Source organism: Ruditapes philippinarum, unplaced genomic scaffold, assembly GCF_026571515.1.
Source record: "Ruditapes philippinarum isolate M1 unplaced genomic scaffold, ASM2657151v2 ctg1855_1_1_1_1, whole genome shotgun sequence".
NCBI lineage: Eukaryota > Metazoa > Mollusca > Bivalvia > Venerida > Veneridae > Ruditapes > Ruditapes philippinarum.
In genome coordinates, this window is record NW_026854339.1 from 103,100 (window position 1) to 126,926 (window position 23,827).

A 23,827-nucleotide genomic window follows, 5' to 3' on the forward strand; every position below is an offset into this window, starting at 1 on the left:
TGTACCAGGTGTCAAAATGTAAACCAGTGATATTGAAACTGTAACATGGAAAATATAATGTATGAAAATACTGATCTAAGTTTTAAAGCATAATTAAGTCTTTAGAAAAAATTACAATGCTTCAAAATCATGCCAAAATCATTATATTACCGGACCCAAACTCACTAAATATCTTAAAGGAACTTGCCCATCTTTCAATTTTTTTGGACAAACCATTCATCATGTTGAAAGTTCATACTGAATAGTAAACAATGTAAAACTTATGATTAGAGGGCACCAATATCCCACGCTAATTTTAGCCAGAAAATTTCTTAAAAATTGCCCTAAATTTGCCCTAATTTTTTGTCAGAAGGTGCTGGACTGAGTCTGAGGTTGTCATTTCGATGGTTGATTGCAAAGCTGTTGTAAGTCCTTCTTTATTGACATATAAGTTACTGCAATTTTGCAGTCAACCCTCAATTTATTATTCTTTTTAGCCATTTATAAGCACAGAGACATCATGTTAGTTTACAGTAAAACAAAGTTGATAACTTATATATCATAGTTTGTTTGTCAAACATGACCACCTGGGTGGAGAATAATACGTTTTTGTACGTTTAAGATTTGAAAGATTTAACCTGTGCATGCTTTTAAACAGAAAATTTGGTAAATTTCGAGACATCTAGACCTCGTGAAAGTGTTTAAAATATTTTAATCAATACCACTCAAGTATTTCGTTTATTTACTGAGTTCTTGTATTTTCCTCAAATCGCAATTCCAAATGTAACAAATTTTGAAAAGATAAAAAAAAGAGTGTCAAATGGTGCGCATATTCCAAAACATTTTAATAAGTTTGAATTTTCAATTTTATGTTATAAGTGGACTTAATCCAGTCAAGTCATATAGCCCTTTCTTTAAGATTTGCGATGTTTTCTCCCGTTTAATACATCGGGAAGATGTCTTATAAAATTTGAATGGCCAGATTACGATACTGCTCCCCCAAGATATTGATTAGCTATGTAATTATTCAATTCGCTTCAAATTGAAACTTTTTTTTATAGTGGAGATATGTGACTATGCAAGCAATGGAAGGATTTGTTTTCTTTAAATTTCGTCCATGCTTTATTGTGAATAGAGTCGCTGATTGGCATTTATTTGTGTTTATTTAAATATTTGAATAGATTTAAAATGAAAATCTGCAGGATTTGCTGGGCAAGTTGTTAGGATTTAAGTGTTACAGTTCTGAAGTAGCCTCGTACAATAACCGGAGGTGATTTATGAATTATTCCAGCGGATATCTTTTGTTCCTGTTAAGGCTGTTGAATCAAAAGAAAGAAAAAAACAGCCTCAAATTTTGGGGGAGTTTCTGACTGTACTAACTTTCAGTGAGTCAGCTTTGTGAATTATATTTGAAAGCGGTAAATTAAAAAAAATTCTTTTGATTAAAAATTTCACGCAATAAACTTTGAATTTTAATTAAATTTGTTATTGTTATATAAGTTGTCAATAGAAATTTCTAATTATTATGTTATAAACAAGATTTTTTTCCCATATCTTAGTTACATGTTAGATTAGTTTATAATTATATTGTAAAAAAATATGAGCTGCGTCTTGACAAAACCAACATAGTGCGTTTGCGACCAGCATGGATCCAGACCAGCCTGCTCATCCGCACAGTCTGATCAGGATCCATGCTGTTCACTATCAGTTTCTCTACTTGCTATAGGGTTTGTAAGCGAACAGCATGGATCCTTAGCTCAGACTGCAAGGATGCGCAGGCTGGTCTGGATCCATGCTAGTCGGAAACCCATTATGTTGGTTTTGTCATGACGCGGCTCATATGTATTTTTTGTACTTGAATTAAGATCATAGCTGTATTTTAATGATTTTCCCTGTAAAATTCACCATACACTGGCATGGATACAGTGTACTGGTAATATCTTGTGTTGTAGAACAAAGAGTTTTGAGAGTGAGAGTTTCTGCTCTGTTCTAAGTGCAATGTTTGACCTTAGGTCACAATTTTACGTAAGAAATTCTCATTGTTTGTATGTGAATGTCAAAACAGAAATGTCAGGTGCTGAAAAAGTCGAAATCGTGAAACTGAAAATAAAGCACGAGGGAATTAACCTCCATTGTAGCATTTCCGCGGAGACATTTAAAAAAAAAAATATGCTTGTTCTACAAATTGCTTACAGACTTTGCTGGCAATGGGTCTTGAATTGTTACAAAAGAGTTCAATTTATGAATCATAATGAAAAAAAACAACATATATGTACCTATGAGGAAAGACCTTTACATGATTCTATCATGTGATTTTAGTATATACATGTATTTTGTTTCAGAGCAAAATTTTGTCTACTTACAATAGGTCTGAGATTATTTTGATTATTTTGGAAAATTTAATAAATGAAACGGTGAGGGTTTTTATGCCACCGCAGCATCTGCGATGCGGTGGCATATAGCGATTCACCTGTGTGTGTGTTTGTTTGTGTGTGTGTGTGTTATATAGATTATATAGTGAACTTAAAAAATCTTCTTGTGAAAAACCACTAGTCCAATTTCAACCAAACTTGGCAGGATTGATCCTTGGGTGAAGGGCTTCCAAAGTTGTTCAAAGAATTTCATTCCATGAAGAAATCTGGTTGCCATGGCAACCAAAAGGAATTATAAGAATAAACTAAAAAAATCTTCTTGCAAAGACCCAAAAGGCCTAGAGCTTAGATATTTTGCATAAGGCATTGTCTGGTAGACCACTACCAAGATTGTTCAAATTATAGCCATGGGGTCAAAATCGGCCCCGCCCCGGGGGTCATTGATTTTCACTATATGTACATATAATAAAAACTTAAAATACCTTCTTGTAAAGACCCAAAGGGTCTAGAGCTTAGATATTTTGCATAAGGCATTGTCTGGTAGACCTCTACCCAGATTGTTCAAATTATAGCCCTGGGGTCAAAATCTGCCCCGCCGCGGGGGTCATTGGTTTTCCTTTTATGTATATAGTAAAAACTTACAGTAAAACTATAAAAAAATTTCTTCTAGCAATTGACAAATGCTAAAGGTTAGATATTTTGCATGAAATATTGAGAAGTGAACTTCTAGCAAGGTTGTTCAAATTATAGCCCTGGGGTCAAAATTGCCCGCGCCCCGGGGTTCATTGATTTTCAATATATACATAATAGTAAAAAAATCAAAAAATTTTATTATCTGAAGGTACAAGGCTTAGAGCTTTGATATTTGTTAAATGATATCATCTATAGGTACTCTACCAAAGTTGTTCAAATTTTGTCTCTAGTGTCAAAATTAGCCCCGCCCCGGGGGCCATAGGTTTTCCTTATATGTATATAGTAAAAACTTAAAAAATCATCTTCTCTTAATTTACAAATGCTAGAGTTAAGATATTTTGCATGAAACATTGTGTAGTGAACCTCTAGCAAGATTGTACAAATTATAGCTCTGGGGTCAAAATTGGCCCCATCCCCAGGGGTCATTGATTTTCACTATGTATAGTGAAAGCTACAGCTTAGATATTTGACTTGAAATGCTGTTTGGTGGACCTGTATCAAGATTGTTTTGAATTAAACCCTTGGGTCCAAAATTTTGCCTTGCCCAAGGGGACAGTGACCTACTTTCTTGTCCTTTGATGTACAGCAATGAAATTTTGACCATTTGCACAGTTTTAGTTGTAAAATTGAACTTTGATTTCAGCTGACCTAGATTTTGACAAAGTGTCTTACTGTGTTGTCCTTTGATGTAGTCATGAAATTTAGGGTGTGTGAAATATGACCCTCACCACCAAATTCACTAGACTCGCGTGCATTGATATATTCCTACTCTGATCTTTTATTGAGTTAACAACAGATTTAACCACTAATCTGATAATAAGAATAAGATTATTTATAAGGTCAGGGATCTATGCATTATATCTTCAAAATTGTATAGAAACAAAAAAAAATCTGTTCCTACACTACTATTTAGTATTGTATTAATGCGGTGGCATAGCATTTTTCTCAAATGCAATCTTGTTTTTCTCTTGGTTTGTATTTGATTATTATACTTAAATGTTTTTTTTTTGTGGAGACTTTGATAAAACCTTGGAAATCAGTTTTGTGAAATTTTATATATTCTTTTATAGTCGCAACCAGATTTTCTGGACTTGATTATACCAGAAGTCGATTTTAATGTTTCTTTTTTTTTTGGGGGGGGGGGGGGGGGTGTAGGTTGTGTATGGGGGAACTGTGGCTATGAAACTAGTTTTATTTCAATAATACCAGGTCTTTTAAGATGTTATTTTAAAAAAACTTGGTATTATTTTAAAGTTGACGCAGAAGGGATCAAACTTAGGACACAGGGGGGAGTTATGATATGATACCTTGCAGTCTGTGCTTCCATCGCAAATATTTATTATGAAAACAACTTTGGATTCAATTTTGAATTTTTGTGATTCATCGTGTAAATGATGACCAGAATTATTGCAAATGATCAACCTGTGTTGTAATGTGGCTGTAAAAGATATTATTGGCCAGGGATATACATGTGTAGATGATTTTACTTTACGTAAAAGTGAAGACACAAGTACCGCCCCATCCCCAACCCCACCCACCCCCCCCCCCTCCTCGAAACATAAGAGATAGTTTAACATTAACAAAGTCGACAGAATGTGATGACATTAAATTATGTAAATCTAATATGGCATGCACCTGTCTATGTACATTATTTTCACATCTTATATTACACTGAAAATTACATATCCACTGACAGTAAGTGAAGGGTTTTTAGAACAACCTCTACCATACAGTGCTTATTTTATCTTTTTAATGAAAATTTAAAAGGACTAGATGAAACTTAAAATAGATATTGCTAAGCAAATTAGAAAGGGTTTTATTTGTACAGAATGAAGAATTATTGCCACATTGTTATTTTTGTGACCAGAGGAAATAAATTTCTATTTTAAACTGATAGTTAAGTTGAATGTGTTGAAATAAGTTGAAAGAACAAGACAGGTGTGTATTTAATTTTTATGTTTAACTTTTTAGCTGTGTTTGACCCCTGACACCCCTAAATTTGTGGGATGGACTTGCCCTGCTTTTGAATTTGGAGCAGTCCACAAACAGTTTTAGGGATTTTGATTGCAATTATACAATTTAAAAAAAACAACAACAAAAAAAACTATTACTATGAATGTATTACGGAAGGTGTAGCAAGCGCTTGTTTTAAATATGTATCATATACATTCATAGTTACTTTATAATTGATAAAGGCTAAGAGATGGGCATGTATGTATTAAAGGCCCAATAAATGCATGTTTGAAAGACACAATATTAGCAGCATTAGAACGAATGACAACAATTTTTCGTGTGGAGTAACCTCACTCACACTATTCATAATGGATTTAAATTTGTGAGATACTTATCATTTGAAGAAAGCAGCATTGAATGTGAAATGATTTGTCATAAGTGTAGAAAAATGGAAACAAAACCTAAACTAAGGTAAATAAAACTTAAAGTAAAGGTAAATGAAATAAATAAAACAAACTTAAGGTAAATGAAAGGTAAACAAAATTAACATAAACTAAAGGTAAACAAAATGTAAACAAAACATAAACTAAAGGTAAACAAAACATGAACAAAACATAAAGGTAAACAAAGAGGTAATTTGTTATATGTATAAACAGTTCTAAATCATTATTAAACTTTACTAATTGGCAAATCAAAAGCTCTTTCAGCTATAATCGCCAGTGTGTACCGTTTTGGATATTGAAACATGGAACATCAAAAATAAAAACTTTTGAAAACTAAAAATTATTGTGTTTTTACGTCTGAATGAGCCTTTAATAAAAAATTTATTAAAGAATTTGAGAACATTGAAGAATATTGTTTGTTTAGTGGCGGACTGTGTTTAGTGGTGGACTGTGTTTAGTGGTGTACTGTGTATAGTGGTGGACTGTGTTTAGTGGTGTACTGTGTATAGTGGTGGACATATTGTTTAAGGATTGTAGACCACCAGGTGAAGGAATTATTGTGCTCCGGTTATTGTTGTGATTTGATCAGGTGATTAAGATACAAGGCGGAACAAATGGTATCGTAAAACATCGGAAATTATACGTCTTTACAACAAGCCTTATCTAACATGGTTGCGTGAAATACCATAAATAAAAAAATCAAATTTGCTTTTTACCCCACGACTCAGTGGGGAATCTTGGTGTAAACGGGAATTAATCCATGATGAATATTTGTTAAACAAGTTTATTCGACTCATGTATTGAACAGAAGTGGACGTTTTTTATCCGACTTCTTTTGAAAGACGAAGGGCCGTGATTAAGAAACGCAGTGTGAAAATGATAGAACTGCTTATCTCATTTGCATAAATTAGAGGGAATTATGGGGTTGGGTTTAATGTTTTCAATATAACATGTAAAGGATTGAGTGATTTGTGCGAAGTCACGGCAAATTTTGTCTAAAAGTGTTCCCTGCCTAGTGGTGTTTTGATGAGATTACGTTTACAAATGTACCATCACGTGCGTGAATAACGTCCATGCTGCTGAATTAATGACGAGAGATCTTCTATTTTTTCATTGCGCAGAGAAACACTTTTTTAAAAAAGAAAGAAATATATTAAATGAAAAGGAGGTTGTTTGTAAATAATTTAAGGATAATCATACAAAACGAGCTGTTTAGTGTTTGATCAGAAGGTTTTTGATCTTTGCTTCTTTTATTACATTATATTCTTTCAGGCCACAGATGTTTTAATGTAAAGTTATGGTTATATGGTTATGAAAAATAGTTTGAAAAACAATTTACCAATTACACTGCGATGAATTTTTAATATGGACAGGTCAGATCTACACTTTTGGAACTGTCTATTTTCAAATCTTGGGATTTCAAGATTAAATAAATAAAATAAAAGATTTGAAAGCAGATAGTTAAAAGAGTTGGTCAGTTTGTATATTTACATTGAGTCTGCTGGCGGCGGCTGAATACTGACCCTAACCTGTGCGATCAGTACTGACCTATATCAGCTGGCATATTTGGAAGTATAACAGTAGAAGCTGTCTACCTTATGTCTGACTTAAAATGGTCTAATCATATTCTAATTAAGCCAAGATTTTGTGTCAAGTTCTTTAATTGTCTGAAGTCAATATTGGTAGAATGAAACTCAAACTATCCTTAGAATAAGAATTGCCATTTGGTTTTGTTGAACTGTGAAAGGGAGGTAACTATCCTCAGAATAAGAAATGGTTTTGTTAAACTGGGAAAGGGAGGTAACTATCCTAAGAATAAGAAATGGTTTTGTTAAACTGGGAAAGGGAGGTAACTATCCTCAGAATAAGAAATGGTTTTGTTAAACTGGGAAAGGGAGGTAACTATCCTCAGAATAAGAAATGGTTTTGTTGAACTGGGAAAGGGAGGTAACTATCCTCAGAATAACAAATGGTTTTGTTGAACTGGGAAAGGGAGGTAACTATTCTAAGAATAACAAATGGTTTTGTTGAACTGGGAAAGGGAGGTAACTATCCTCAGAATAACAAATGGTTTTGTTGAACTGGGAAAGGGAAGTAACGATCCTCAGAATAATAAATGGTTTTGTTGAACTGGGAAAGGGAGGTAACTATCCTCAGAATAATAAATGGTTTTGTTGAACTGGGAAAGGGAGGTAACTATCCTTAGAATAACAAATGGTTTTGTTGAAGGATTTAGCTCAATACAGGATTGGAGCAGTACCTCTAGACGCTTGCAGAAATCATGATCACAAAATAGACAAATATCGTTTTTTTCGCCGAATTTTACATTTTTCCTTGATTATCGTACTTGATTCGGTGTGAAAAGATGAATTAGACCTGTTAAAGTTCATTCCGTTGGGTAAAAAGACAAGATTTTAGCATTTTATCATTCAAGCGCCTTGTCCGGTATATACCGGAATACGGTATTTAGTGTGGTGCTCCAATCCTTTTTTTAGTCACAGCCTTTGTTGAACTGGGAAAGGGAGGTAACTATCCTCAGAATAACAAATGATTTTGTTGAACTGGGAAAGGGAGGTAACTTTCCTCAGAATAACAAATGATTTTGTTGAACTGGGAAAGGGAGGTAACTTTCCTCAGAATAACAAATGGTTTTGTTGAACTGGGAAAGGGAGGTAATTGTTTCATTTAACTAACACAAAAATCAACAAAGCAAGAAACCAAAACAAAACTAGATGAATGAGTGAATTGGATGGTTGAAGGTGGGCTGATCGGTTGTTCTATTGTTCAGTCAATCATTCAATCAGTCAATCAATCAATCAATCAATCAATCAATCAATCAATGAAATAAATGAATAATAAAAATACAAGTTAAGTGTGACAAGTTATAAAACTTTACCAAGTCACTTCTGGCTAATGTATTTAAAATTTCATCTTGGTAATTGGTTGTGATGTAATTTAGAATTTTTTACCATGGTAACGGAATGTTGACCTACTTTCTATATTCAGGTCAAGGTGAAGATGTGCAGGAGTCAAGGTCAAGTTTAGATGAAGATCTGATAGCCAAGATGAATTACACTGACAAGCCAAGGTTTAACTGTACATGTTTTCCTAGAGATAAATGTCCCATGGGACAGGACTATTGTGAAACATTTTCTGGGGTAAGTGTCTTGGAAATTTCACGAGTCATAAGTGAAACATTGTTTTAGCAGAATCTATCCCAAACAATTTTGATTTGTATAACCAGTAATTATCATAAATATATCCAAAGTTTGATAAAAGCATAATGCCTACCTATGTAATTTTCCTGCCCAATGAGGCAGAAAAATACTTTTACTTTAAAAGAGCACAGTTTAGCCAACACATTGTTCCTTGGCTAAATGTACTTGATGTACGAGATGTCTTGACACAAAAAATTTAAGTAAAAGAGGGGCATAACTTCAAAAATCTAGCTTTCAGAATTATGCCCCTTGTCGAACAACTGCACCTTGTCAAAATAATCAATTAGTATTCTAAGTTTCATGTTGATGCCTTTTTAACATGTTTGAATGAAGTTTTTCCACGACAATGACATTACAGTGATGCTGCAGCTATCATAATAACTTGACTTTTCTTCGAAACAGACAAACGAAAAATGATTTTGGGTCATATATTGGTTATGAAATTATTGACAAAGTTATTAATTTGTTAAAGGCTCTTTATTAATTTGTTCTATATTGAATGTTTTATTGGCTACGATAATGTAATTAATGTTGTTTTATTCCTACTTTACAGTGTGACAAGGCATTAGTTGTAGAGAACAAAATTATTAATTTGTTAAAGGCTTGTTATTAATTTGTTATGTATTGAATGTTTAATTGGCTACAATAATGTAATGAATGTTTGTTTTATTCCTACGTTACAGTGTTACAAGGCATTAGTTGTAGAGAACAAAATTATTAATTTGTTAAAGGCTCGTTATTAATTTGTTATGTATTGAATGTTTTATTGGCTAGGATAATGTAATAAATGTTGTTTTATTCCTACGTTACAGTGTTACAAGGCATTAGTTGTAGAGAAAGGTCAGAATGAGAGAACAGAATGGGGTTGTACGTATATGGATTTTGGTAACCGCGTTTTATGTACAATAAAAGATAACCACGTTGTTGCCGTGAGTTGTTGTTCTAATGGTACACGATGTAACGATGATCTCACACCAGCCAGGTTACCTTATCCTGCCATACATCCAGGTAAATAGTGATCTCAGACAGTTGATAAATATATGACAAATGTGATATGTGATAACAAAATATCTAGATGACAAATTTATAGTGCTGTCATTGATAGAAACGATATCATTGTATGGTTGATTTTTAGTTGTTGATTATCAATACAGATTTGAAAAAAAAAAAATTGACAAAATTTTATATGTCTTTAAATGACGTAAATTCGTTCATAACATTAAAGGGACTTCACTGAGGTTTTCTGAAATGAACAGATATTTTCTGAGAATTGTGTACCAATTGATAAAGGTCTTGACCAAAAATTTGGTAGCGAAAATTTTCAGGTCATTCTCTCAGCTTGTTTTTCCGGTATAATCATTTTTATTGTGTAAAATGACCCCAAAAGGAAAAGTTTTGCAATGCATTTCACTTAAATCCAGCTAACTATAGCACAAAAACCAGTTTTCAAATTAATTCTGAGTATCTTTCTTTGTTATTCTTTTTTCGTTGTCAGTGCTTCACTTGATATTTGTAAGATTTTCAAGTTTTATGTTTCTAGGCTTTTAGACCTCGGTGGAGTTCCTTTAAAAGTAGCAGGTGCTTTATCAAAAGGACATGTCTAAAACTATGCTGTTATTACTTAATTGACTTTATTCATTTTGTTAATTAATTTACATATTTCATAGCAGTAATTACAAACTATTTATGCCCCTTTTCTTACTGTCACACACTGAGAATAGTTGATGCTGCTGTCATATTTGTTATATACAACTGTATAATGTGTTATATGCATTGTTGTTTTCATTTATTTATTTTTAGACAATGTTATTTTTTATTGTAGAAACACACGATGGTGGCGCCACTAGAGATATGGCCATCTTTATAGCTCTTCCGTTTATCGGATTTATTATCGTGCTCGCGTTTGTGATGTTTCTGTGTAAATGGAGACATCAGAGGAAGATGAACGAGCTATCACATAAAGAAAATCTACTTCTTGGACACGATGAGTTACGCGCACAACAGATAGGGGACACAACACTTAGGGTCAGTGTATTAACATGTTCGTAAAAAGTTGTAATGAAATTTGATAGGTCTTTTTTTTTACCCTGACTAGACTATAGCGAGGAGCTATACTGCACACAACAAAGTCCGTATTAGCTTAGAAACTGTTTAGTTTAAACATATTTATGAAAGCTCGTTTCCGAAAGTTATTGCAACTTATATTAATCACTTTCGAATCTGCTTCCTGGAACCAACCAGTACTTGTGTCACATGAAGAGACATGGTCGTGACCTGAGTAGGGCTCGAACCCATGATCCCTACGTTGAGAGGCAGACACCTTAACCACTAGGCCACTGCTCCCCTTAAAGTCAGTATTGATATCATATAAAATGTACATTTATAGTTCTGAAAGCAAATCAGTCACTTCATTTCTCATTTATTAATACAGATGTTCAATTGGGACACAAGTTTGTTTTTTTTTTGCGGTTTCATGTTGGAAGGTCATAGTGCAGGAACCATAAATCTGTTTTCACTTTCACTGTTTCTAGATAATTCCTTGAAAGTGTTAAACTTGTTTCATTTTCACAATTGCTGTTGAATTATTTGCTCACATGTCTGGGTTTTTATTTAAATAAATCAAAGAATCACACCTTGGAAAATATGCTTATATATTCACAGTCATCAAATTTAGCACTTGGCCAGTGAAAATTAGTTCGGGCCAGTGTAAATTTTAAGAAAATTTAGTTAAGTATATAGTAGAATAAATTCAAAACTGGAATACTGGCTAGTAAATACAAAATTTTAAATCAAATGACTGTATTCAGAAGTTAAAGATATAGAGTATGCTCATCTTTGAGTTAAATATGTTAATCATAGAAAACTATTGACTTCTATAAAATTCATACTAAATATAAGCCGCTAACAAAACCAACATAATGGGTTTGCTGGATCCAGACCAGCCTGCGCATCGGCGCAGTCTGATCAGGATCCATGCTGTTCACTTACAAACCCTATAACAAGTAGAGAAACTGATAGCGAACAACATGGATCATGATCAGAGTGCGCGGATTGGCAGGTTGGTCTGGATCCATGCTGGTCGCAAAGGCACTATGTTGGTTTTGTCGTGACGCGGCTCAATTATCTTATTTGAATTAAAGAATATACCAACTGGGGAGCTACATTCCCTATTATGAGTCAAGTAGAGATGGTCCTTTCTTTATAAAAAAAAAACTACTAGATTTTTGTAATGACACTATATGTTTATGTGTCCACCTATAGTGTGTAGAGTTTAAAATAGAACTTGTTTACTTTTTGTGAAGTCAAAACACTCTTGTTTTATACCAGTATTTACAAAGAGACTGTGTAGCAATTATCAATATTTACAAGTTTAATATTTGAGCATAGTGTATCGTATAATATCTAACTCAAGTGACTCTTACTGTGTGATGGAACGATAGGGAATGGGGGAAGGATAGGGGTTTTTCTTAACCACTATAATCCACCATCCAATTATTGAACAAAAATTCTCAGTTGAAACTTAATAAATTAAAAAAAAAAGTAATCTTGAACATAAACAAGATTAAATTGAAAATCAATTTCTAAGACTAATGAGTAATGGTTATTAAAATGTAATGTGTTGTTAATTATCCTATGCTTGAAAAATTTAGTTATCCTGTTTTTGAAAATTTAAAATGACATTATGCCCATCCAAGGGTATATAGTGAGTGAACGTGTGAAGATCAAAATAAGTTTTCATTTTGCCATACATACTTTCAATTTGATAATAAAGGTTGCAAAAACAATAAATATCACACAGATCCAAATGGAATTTCTGTCTTTTTAAATTTTAGTCAGATTTATAATTTTATCCTAAACATTTTCCAATATCAACTGTTGGTCAAACACCATTTTGACAGTCAATCTTTTGAAATATAAAGTCAAATCAGCTCAACTTGACTATGAAAATATGAGCATAATGTCACTTTAATGGAATTATTTTTTAAGAAAATTTTGTTTTAAATATACATGTATTTTTTTTGTAAATTTGTGGTTGGTACATTGGCAATACTTTACTGTGATATGGCCAACAATTATTAAAAAAAAAAAAAAAAAAAAAAAAAAAAATGTTGATATATATTTTTTGGGGGTAAATTTGTGGTTGGTATATTGTAAATACGGTAATTCAACAAATGGAAAATTTCCTGATTATTTTCATCTTATCTAACTTACAGCAGTTACGGTGTAGTATAAGATATTTGAAATATAAAAACAAGGTGACCAATGTTATGGTACAGGGTGAGATAAATGTGCAGCCTGACCGGGACATGAACCCGGGGACCGGGACTTGAACCCAGGGACTGTGACTTGAACCCAAGACCCTTGGAATACCATTTTGGGACTTTTACCGACTAAGCTTTTTGGCCGCTTACACATTTTTTTCCCTATATAGTGAACAGTTTTTAACCTTAATTTTATAATAATTATGTTTTATAGGAGATGTTGGATGAATCTTGTACCAGTGGTAGTGGATCAGGGTTACCTTTCCTTGTTCAACAAACAGTCGCTAGACAGGTGCAACTCCTAGAATGTATAGGTAACGTTTCTGTTTGTTTTTTTGTTTTTTTGCCACTGTATTAATTCATGGTTGCAAAAAGACAGGACATTCTTGTGAGATGACATTTTGTTGAGTGTTTTTTTTTTGATCAACAGGTAAGAGAATATGGAAAGCTGTTGTATCCAAATCTCAAGAAAAAAATATTTTAAGTCCTGTCATATCAAAAAGGCCTCAGTGGAGTGCCATTTTAATTAAAAAGCTGAAAAACAAAGGTGAATTTAACCAAGTAGATTTTCTTAAGGATAAGTCTTTGTTGCACAGTGAAAACAATATTATAGGTAAAATATCTTTATACTATAGGTAATATATCTTTATATTATAGGTAAAAATCTTTTGGAAGGGAAAATTTTCAAAAGGAGAAAGTGGGTTTCCGGAAAATAATTTTTTCCACGTGACGGCGAGTTGGGACGTGGACGGAATATACAAAAAGTGTCTTTTACGAACCTAATATACTCGGTTATTAAAAACCAGGGATGTTAAAAATTTTCAAATATTTTTAAAGCTGCCAAAAGGGGGAAAAATATGTCCCCCTCTTTTTCTGTTACTTGGGGGTTTTTTTTTTCAATTTTTTACCCCTTGAACTTTTGGGATTTTATAAGAACCCAAAAACTTGCCCTTTCCCACTTTTGGAGTTACTGCAAGGAAAATACGTCTCTGTATGACAAAGGGGTTTTTTTTTGAAAAACTAAATTTATGTTAAATTTTATTGGGTGTCCACATTTGGGGGTTTAAACCTCGTCAAAAAAAGGGGCCCAAACCCGTTGTTTTCATTAAGTAAAAAAAACTTTTTAAATAAAATTTCTTTTTGTCTGGGTGGGGTTTCCGGGAAAGATTTTAAAAGGGGGTCCATTCTTATTAGCTTTTCCTTTTACCCAAACAAACTTTAATTTTAAAACTTTTATCTTTTGGTTAAAATTTTTGAGGGATGGGGTTAAAGGGCAAAACTATGTTACACTGCGCCATGTTTAAAAAACTGCCCAATTTTAGCGCTTTATCTCAGTTTAACCCCATAGGCCTTTTTCCCAATGTACTCAGTTATTAAAGCTACCAATGATGTTGAGGGTCCCCTTTAAATTTCAGATTTTAAGGGGGTTTTTGTGAACAGGTTTTTTAAAGTAGTTTTTAAACCCCCGCAAACGAAGTTGGTTTTAAAGGGGGGGGTTTCTGGAAACAGCTTTTCCTTCCCACCATTCCGGGACGTATTTCCGATCGTCGTTGGTTTTCGTTGTCCGCAATACTTGAGGGTTTTCCTTTTTGGCCCACAGTCTTCATATTTGGCATGGAGGTTAGATCATGATTAGTAGATGACCCTATTGATTTTGGGGTCACTGGGTCAAAAGGTCAAAGTCACAGGGGCCCTTGACTTTAAAAACTTGTCACCCAAGTAACTTGAAGATTCCTTTGGCCCACAGTCTTCATATTTGGCATGGAGGTTAGATGACTCCTATTGATTTTGAGGTCACTGGGTCAAGTCAAAACAAGAGGTATACAGCTTATAGTGATTTTGTTGACTTAGATATATTTGTGGTTTCCATGGTAACTTATAAGGGCAACTTCTTCACAAGAGGTCCATAATACAAATTTGCCAGGTCAAAGGTCGAGGTTAGAATTATTTACTCTATTGACATTTTAAGACAGTTAGCTTTGATGAAAAATTAGAAACGATCGTAAAAATTATGAATTAATGGTTATTTTTGAATATCTGTGAGCTAATTTATTGTTTTGATTTAGGCTGACATCAGTAATCGTGCACACAAATTGGTTGAAAATGCAGTATACGCTAAGGCTCACTATACGATTATTTCAAATAAACACTAGAAACGAAAAATTTCGATTAAAAGCAAGTGCATGTCCGGACTTGTACATTTACATACAGGTATGTTATATGAATTATATTATACACTAGATCACGAAAGTATGTTACGATTAATGCACAGTGCATGTGCCGGACTTGTACATTTACATACAGGTATGTTATATGAATTATATTATACACTAGACCACGGAAGTATGTTATGATTAATGCACAGTGCATGTGCCGGACTTGTACATTTACATACAGGTATATTATATGAATTATATAATACACTAGACCACGGAAGTATGTTATGATTAATGCACAGTGCCTGTGCCGGACTGGTACATTTACATACAGGTATGTTATATGAATTATATAATACACTAGACCATGAAAGTATGTTACGATTAATGCACAGTGCATTGTGCCGGACTGGTACATTTACATACAGGTATGTTATATGAATTATATAATACACTAGACCACGAAAAGTATGTTATGATTAATTGCACAGTGCCTGTGCCGGACTGGTACATTTACATACAGGTATGTTATAATGAATTATATATACACCTAGACCACGGAAGTATGCTACGATTAATGCACAATGCATGTGCCGGACTGGTACATTTACATACAGGTATGTTATATGAATTATATAATACACTAGACCACGAAAGTATGCTACGATTAATGCACAGTGCCTGTGCCGGACTGGTACATTTACATAGGCAGGTATATTATATGAATTATATTATACACTAGACCACGAAAGTATGCTACGATTAATGCAGCAGTGCATGTGGCCGGACTGGTACATTTACATACGGTATGTTATATGAATTATATAAACACTAGACCAAAAGTATGCTATGATTAATGCACATGTGCATGCGCCGGACTGGTACATTTACATACAGGTATGTTATATGAATTATATAACACACTAGACCACAAAAGTATGCTATGATTAATGCCACAGTGCATGTGCCGGACTGGTACATTTACATACAGGTAATGTTATATGAATTATAATAATACACTAGACCACGGAAGTATGCTATGATTAATGCACAGTGCTTGTGCCGGACTGGTACATTTACATACAGGTATGTTATATGAATTATATAATACACTAGACCACGAAAGTATGCTATGATTAATGCACAGTGCGTGTGCCGGACTGGTACATTTACATACAGGTATGTTATATGAATTATATAATACACTAGACCACGAAAGTATGCTATGATTAATGCACAGTGCTTGTGCCGGACTGGTACATTTACATACAGGTATGTTATATGAATTATATAATACACGTAGATCATAATGTGATTTATATAAAATGATTAATTCACTATAAAAATGATAATTAATGATAATTCAATATAATGATAATTATGATAACGCATATTAGAAATGATAATTATGTGTATCATGTAATGATAGTTTATATATACAGTTAATTAAAATAATTCATATACAAATGATAATTATATAATTTATATAAAACAACAATTCTTATATAGAGGATATTTGTTAAGTTCAGTGTAAGATCGGAATATATTTCACCGAGTGAGCACCAAAAGGTATATTTCACGAGTGGCGTAGCCACGAGTGAAATATGAGCTTTTGGTGTTCACGAGGTGAAATATATTTCGATCTTACACTAAACTAAACAAATTTTCTTTTTATTACATGCAATCAAACGTTAAAAAGGACATTTTTACCTAATAATAAATGAATAGCGCGCCAAATAATTATACAATGTGATGTCATTTACGACGTCACGTTATTAGGTTGGTTTCCAGTTCTTTGTACGCTGGTCTTTCACTGAAACAACGTAAGGGGCTTGAATTCAAAACAGTGAAATTATCAAATTGATAATTTCACTGTTTCAAACAGTGAAATTATCAGTTTTAATTCACTGATATATTTCTATAAACCATCGAAAAGCATGTAATAAATAGTTATAATTTTGATTAAGAAATAATATTTCCCAAACTGTGTTTGCCTAATAAAATCACTGTTTGGAGTTTGGATGCGAGGAATTTTATCAAGAAGGCGTAACTCGAGTGATATAATGATACCCATCCGAATGACAAACAGTGATGTTATCAAACGATTCTATCACCGATTTGGATATATTATTTTGATTCTAACATGACATCAACAAATAAATGCTGCCATACCTGATATTAAGCTAAATTGAGCCTGATTTGTTTCCGTACTTATTTTCAGCGCATCACATTTTACTTGTTACGTCACGTGTATAATGATTACGTCACATGTCTAAATATAGCATGTCAAAGAGTGATTTTATAGGATAATAATGCACACTTTCGGTTCTTCTATGTTCAATAGGGAAAAATGTGGGTCGTGTTAGAATAATTCATATACAAGGATAATTTTGATTTATATAGAAAGACAATTTATTTAGAATGATAATTATGGTAATTTATATAGAAAAATAAAAATGATAAATTACATAGATAGTTATGATAATTTATAAAGGATGATAATTATGATAATTATATATTACAGAGATAATGGGAAATCGAGGTAAACCTGCAATAGCACATAGAGATATTAAGTCAAAGAATATTTTAGTACGAAAAGATGGCACAGCTTGTATAGCAGATCTGGGTCTTGCTGTTCTACATAAATGTGAGGAGAATTATCTTGACCTAGGTAAATATTTTTATCAAACACAGATAATTTTGTGGTGTCAGACCCCTGTAATTTGTGGTTAAACATCTAAATTTACCACTGTAATGTACGAAACGCTGTTAAATAATTGTGTAGGGTTCATTCACTCACCTGTCTTTTTGGTATGATTGATTGTGCTTTGGTTGAAGCTTAAAGGAAGATGCCCATGTATAGGTTCATCGTGCTTGGAGTAACTGTAGATATGTTGTTAGTTCTGGAATGGAGAAAATGGTGACGAAATAGCAAATAATTGAGTGAAAACAGGTGAACTATTCAAAGAGTTGGAAAAGCTATTGTACTCCCACTGGCATCAGCATCATGATGGATTATTTTTTGTGTGCAAGTTGGTATCTCCAAAACTACTGAAGTAAATTGCACACTCATTTTAGAGCATAATAGAAGGTCATTGTCCAAGGCCCATAACTCTAACATGGATTTTGACAGAATTATCCAGACTCTTGTTTTACTATCAAGCACTAAGAATAGTCAAGCGTGCTGTCCTACTGTCAGCTTATTTTGAAACTTTTTTTGAAACTTATTTTTGAATATTTAATTTATCACATACCCAAAATAAAGTGAAAAATATTCATTTTTTCATTGACACACATATAGTGTAACACTAACTTTTCTTTACATGTCTTTACACTATGTTTGTATAATAATGCAAATTTTGTTTGTTTGGGTTTTATGTCGCATCAACACAATCTAGGTCATATCGCGACGTTCCAGCTTTCCTGGTGGAGGAATACCTCAGATGCCCTTCGGTGCATTATTTCAGGCACGAACGGGCACCTGAGTAGAACCACCGACATTCCATAAGCTAGCTGGATAGCTTCCTCACATGAAAGAATCCAAAGTCCCTGTGGGGATTCGAACCCACATCGATGAGGAGCAAGTGGTTTGAAGTCAATGACCTTAACTACTCGGCCACGGACATATTGCAAATGACGTCACTTTAAAATATATACATGGTTGTACAATACCATTTTTACAGAGTCGTAAAAGCGGCACAGGTATGTGGTAAAAGCATTTATGACATTTCAATTTATGATTTTTATTGATAATTATTTCTGTAATTTCAGGCTCAAATAATAAAGTGGGTACAAAGAGATACATGGCACCGGAACTATTAGACGAGACGTTAAATCCGGATATATTTGACAGCTTTAAATGTGTAGATATCTACGCGTTCTCTCTCGTACTGTGGGAGATAGCCAGAAGATGTTACTCACAAGGTATGATAATGAAAAATTTTCGGCTTTATTTTTGTTGAAGTTTAAGTTATATGACTTTTAAACTATAACACTTTCACTGTTGATATATATAAATATAATTCAATTTTACATGTAATGTGATATGCTCTATTTGATGAACATTTCAGGTATCGTAGAAGATTACAAGCCGCCATTTTGGGACATGGTTCCGTCAGATCCGTCGTTTGAAGACATGCGTAAAGTAGTTGTTGTAGACCAGTATAGGCCAGTTATACCTAACAGATGGTCCTCAGATACAGTATGTTTCTCTCTCTATATCCCCTTATTAAAGTCACATCACTCTCATATTTAGCTTAACTTTCTGGAGAAAAGGGGGAACTTTATAGTTGGTGTTTCGCTTTGATTCAGTTTTTCCGTGCAAGTTGGTATTTCGAAAACTACTGAAGGAAATGGGTTGAAACCGATCACACTTGTTCTCTATGTTTTTCTAATATGATGAGCACAGGTTCCATAACTCTGAGTTACCTTTATTTTTTTACAGAGTTATGACCCTTTTCTTATTGTAAACCACTGACAATAGTTGAGCCAGTTGTTCTCATGGACAACTCTTGTTTGTTGTCAAGTTGAGCTGAATGGACCTTTACAGTATTTACAGTTTTTATGCAAATTGACTGACAGGCTGTCCTGTTGCTACACTTGAATAAAACATAGCCATTGGTTACACATGGTCCTGTTTGTGATCATTTCTGTGAGCAGTCAACTTAGCATTGAATCAGAACGTCTAAACTGTTCACTACTATGAACTAGAAATACCATTCATAGCTATATATTTCAAAAGATTGTCTGTTATTATGATGAATGACAAATAATTGATACTGATCCACAATCTGAAGGATATTTATGGAAATTTCTGTGAGTCATATGCTTCATTGCTGGAGCAAATTAAAAGCTCATGAAATTGTAAATAAAATTTGTGTATATCTAAAACTCCAGGGTAACAGCTTTTTTGTTTTTGTAAATAAAGTTTACATCATGGGTTGTATTGTCTAATGTCCTTGACCAAGTGGGTAAGTTTGTTGACTTCAAATCACTTGCCTCTCACAGCTGTGGGTTTGAATCACGACAGGGACTTTTGGATTCTTTCATGTGAGGAAGCTATCCAGCTAGCTTACGGAACCTAGGTAGTTCTACTTGGGTGCCCATTTGTGCCTGAAATAATGCTAACGTATGTCATACATGGTACAGTTTAATTGTGGGGTATACGTTGCCACATTACATTGAATGAAATAGATATATATAATCCAATGCGCTAGCCAGTGAAAAATTGCAGAATTTATGTGATTTGTTATCAATTTTCAGACTCTGTCTCAGTTATCACGTACTTCGTTATCAATTTTCAGACTCTGTCTCAGTTATCACGTACTTCGTTATCATTTTCAGACTCTGTCTCAGTTATCATGTACTTCGTTATCATTTTCTGGTTCTGTCTTAGTTATCACGTACTTCGTTATCAATTTTCAGACTCTGTCTCAGTTATCACGTACTTCGTTATTCATTTTCAGATTCTGTCTCAGTTATCACGTACTTCGTTATCATTTTCAGGTTCTGTCTCAGTTATCACGTACTTCGTTATCATTTTCAGACAATGTCTCAGTTATCACGTACTTCGTTATCAATTTTCAGACTCTGTCTCAGTTATCACGTACTTCGTTATTCATTTTCAGGTTCTGTCTCAGTTATCACGTACTTCGTTATCATTTTTCAGACTCTGTCTCAGTTATCACGTACTTCGTTATTCATTTTCAGACTCTGTCTCAGTTATCACGTACTTCGTTATTCATTTTCAGACTCTGTCTCAGTTATCACGTACTTCGTTATCAATTTTCAGGTTCTGTCTCAGTTATCACGTACTTCGTTATCATTTTCAGACTATGTCTCAGTTATCACGTACTTCGTTATCATTTTTCAGACTCTGTCTCAGTTATCACGTACTTCGTTATCAATTTTCAGACTCTGTCTCAGTTATCACGTACTTCGTTATCAATTTTTAGACTCTGTCTCAGTTATCACGTACTTCGTTATCATTTTCAGACTCTGTCTCAGTTATCACGTACTTCGTTATCAATTTTCAGACTCTGTCTCAGTTATCACGTAATTCGTTATCATTTCCAGACTCTGTCTCAGTTATCACGTACTTCGTTATCAATTTTCAGACTCTGTCTCAGTTATCACGTACTTCGTTATCATTTTCAGGTTCTGTCTCAGTTATCACGTACTTCGTTATCATTTTCAGACTCTGTCTCAGTTATCACATACTTCGTTATCATTTTCAGACTCTGTCTCAGTTATCACGTACTTCGTTATCAATTTTCAGACTCTGTCTCAGTTATCACGTACTTCGTTATCATTTTCAGGTGCTGTCTCAGTTATCACGTACTTCGTTATCATTTTCAGGTTCTGTCTCAGTTATCACGTACTTCGTTATCATTTTCAGGTTCTGTCTCAGTTATCACGTACTTCGTTATCATTTTCAGGTGCTGTCTCAGTTATCACGAACAATGAAGGAATGTTGGAACCAGAAACCCAAGGCAAGATTAACAGTGTTACGGTTGAAAAAGACACTTCGTAAACTTTGGGACGATGCGCAAGATGACAAACTCATGGATAAAAACAGTCTCAAAGATAAAATTATTTCCGAGAAAATAATAGACAAGATGGCAGACGTTTGATTTGTGAATGCTGGGAGTTTAATGTGCAAAATTCTTCATTTAGATTTGAATAAATAAATCGTCAGATCTGATTTATGACTTCGCTTGCAAACTGGTTGACAATGAACAGTTTTGGCATTTTGCCAGAAATCGATTTGCATGTTAAGATCATAGATACTAACTAGAAGGGTCTAGTAAATTAGTATAGAAATTAATCATGATTATTAAGTTGAGTCACCATCTAATATACATGTATAATCATGAGCTATTTGGGTAGATCAGTCCTTAGAACCTGCACTGGTTTATTACACACAAGTGATAACATAATACAAGTCAGTAAAATTGTATTGCTCTGTTATGAAGTAATCAGGTGAGAGACTTCTTTAACAAAACCAGAAAAATTTATCTGTCAAGCTCTGGCTTCAACAATAATGCCTGTATGTTGAACATATTAGGCAAATCTGGAGTTGGTTCAGTAAATTCCTGGTACGGTTGACCAGTCCAACATGACATAGCAATGAAAATTATTGATGAGGTGAAATACTTTAACTTGAATTGCAACACATAGGGTATATTTTAAGTTCATTATTTAATACACATGGTCTTTATTAGGACTGTTTGCAGCACATAGGTCTAATGTCAAGCCATCACAACACAAATGGCCAACATACAGGGTGAATATGTAGACCCTAACATGCAATACATTAAGCATACATCACGGAAGACCAATATATTGGACACATTCTTGTATTGCCAATATTAAGTTCATAGCCCAGAACATAAATTGTAGGTTCAATAGCCCAAAACATTAGTTCATTTGTTACATGTAGGGCCAATAACCCAAATCATAAAGTTCATTTGCAACATGTAGGGCCAATAGTGCACAACAAATTTCATTTGCAACATGTAGGGCCAATAGCCCAAAACACTAGTTCATTTGCAACATGTAGGGCCAATAGTGCACAACAAATTTCATTTGCAACATGTAGGGCCAATAGCCCAAAACACTAGTTAATTTGCAACATGCCGTGCCAATAGCGCAAAACATTAGTTCATTTACAAAATGTAGGGCCAATAGCCCAAGACACAAGTTCATTTGCAACATGTAGGGCTAATATAAAGATGATTTGACAGTAGGTGATCTTGTTTCTATCAAAAAATGTATCACTTTTTCGCAAAATGCTTGAAGGTTTCACTGTGAAAATTCAAAGAATTTTTTTTATCTGTCATTTAATTAAAGAACAATCTCTGTTAGTGAAATTTACTGCAGCCTTAATACTCAATATTTTTTATCAATTTTATTTTCGGGAGCTTTAAAAACGATACAGACAGACTTGCAGTGTCGGAGAAATTGTCAACAAATTGCAAAATGTTTACCCAAGTTTACCCAAGTTAATTGGATGTATATCTTTTATTAATGATATAAGATTGAGGTAGCAAACAATAGTGTACTTGTATACATGAATATGTAAATGATTATATGAAATTGGGATTTACTGTACCAGTACTGGAATAACTGTTCTAATAAAACATTTCTGTTTTACTTTATTGACACTTATTTGAGATATACACATGTACGTATAGTCTCTGTGTTTAAAGTGTTAATATAAGATGGAGATATTTGAAATATCTTGTTAATTAGTGTAGAAATATTTAGTTAATTGATTTTATATTTAACCATGATTATGTTGATAATATCCTGACAGCTGGGAGTATTGTTATTATCACTGTTATCATCACTTTTATCATCATCATTCATCATCAGTCATCATTGTTCTTTAATCATAAGTGTAAATAGCTAACCATTTGTCATAATCATTGAAATTTCACAACTGTTTCAATCATCATCATTATCATCATCATCAATAATGATATTTGTAACATTGTCATAATAATGTTAAACATAATCTTAATCATTATTCACTGCATTACATGACAGTTATCATTCATTCTTCATTGTAAATAACATTGTCATTTGTGATTTATCATCATCATTTATTATGAATTCTAATTTTTATTTGTCATCTTATTTGTACATTTTGTATTTTTTCAGTGTATTTAAAATGTGAAGTCGTTTTTAAAACTGATCTGAGAAATAAAGAACAAATGAGTACATACTTCTTGTGTTTATTAATAGGAA

At 33.4% G+C, this 23,827-nt stretch overlaps 1 protein-coding gene across 1 annotated transcript in view; it reads left to right on the top strand.

Annotated features, from left to right (window-relative positions):
- Nucleotides 1–23,800, top strand: part of LOC132739858 (activin receptor type-1-like) — a 41,379-nt gene extending 17,579 nt beyond the window's left edge. The window contains exons 2-11 of the mRNA XM_060727668.1: nt 8,447–8,598; nt 9,471–9,666; nt 10,481–10,683; nt 13,135–13,257; nt 13,578–13,617; nt 15,132–15,224; nt 17,601–17,747; nt 18,848–19,000; nt 19,147–19,277; nt 21,514–23,800. Of these exons, the coding sequence (XP_060583651.1) occupies nt 8,447–8,598; nt 9,471–9,666; nt 10,481–10,683; nt 13,135–13,257; nt 13,578–13,617; nt 15,132–15,224; nt 17,601–17,747; nt 18,848–19,000; nt 19,147–19,277; nt 21,514–21,708 (1,433 nt within the window). The 3' untranslated portion in view covers nt 21,709–23,800. The remainder of the gene's footprint in view (nt 1–8,446; nt 8,599–9,470; nt 9,667–10,480; nt 10,684–13,134; nt 13,258–13,577; nt 13,618–15,131; nt 15,225–17,600; nt 17,748–18,847; nt 19,001–19,146; nt 19,278–21,513) is intronic.
- The last annotated feature ends 27 nt before the right edge of the window (nt 23,801–23,827 follow it).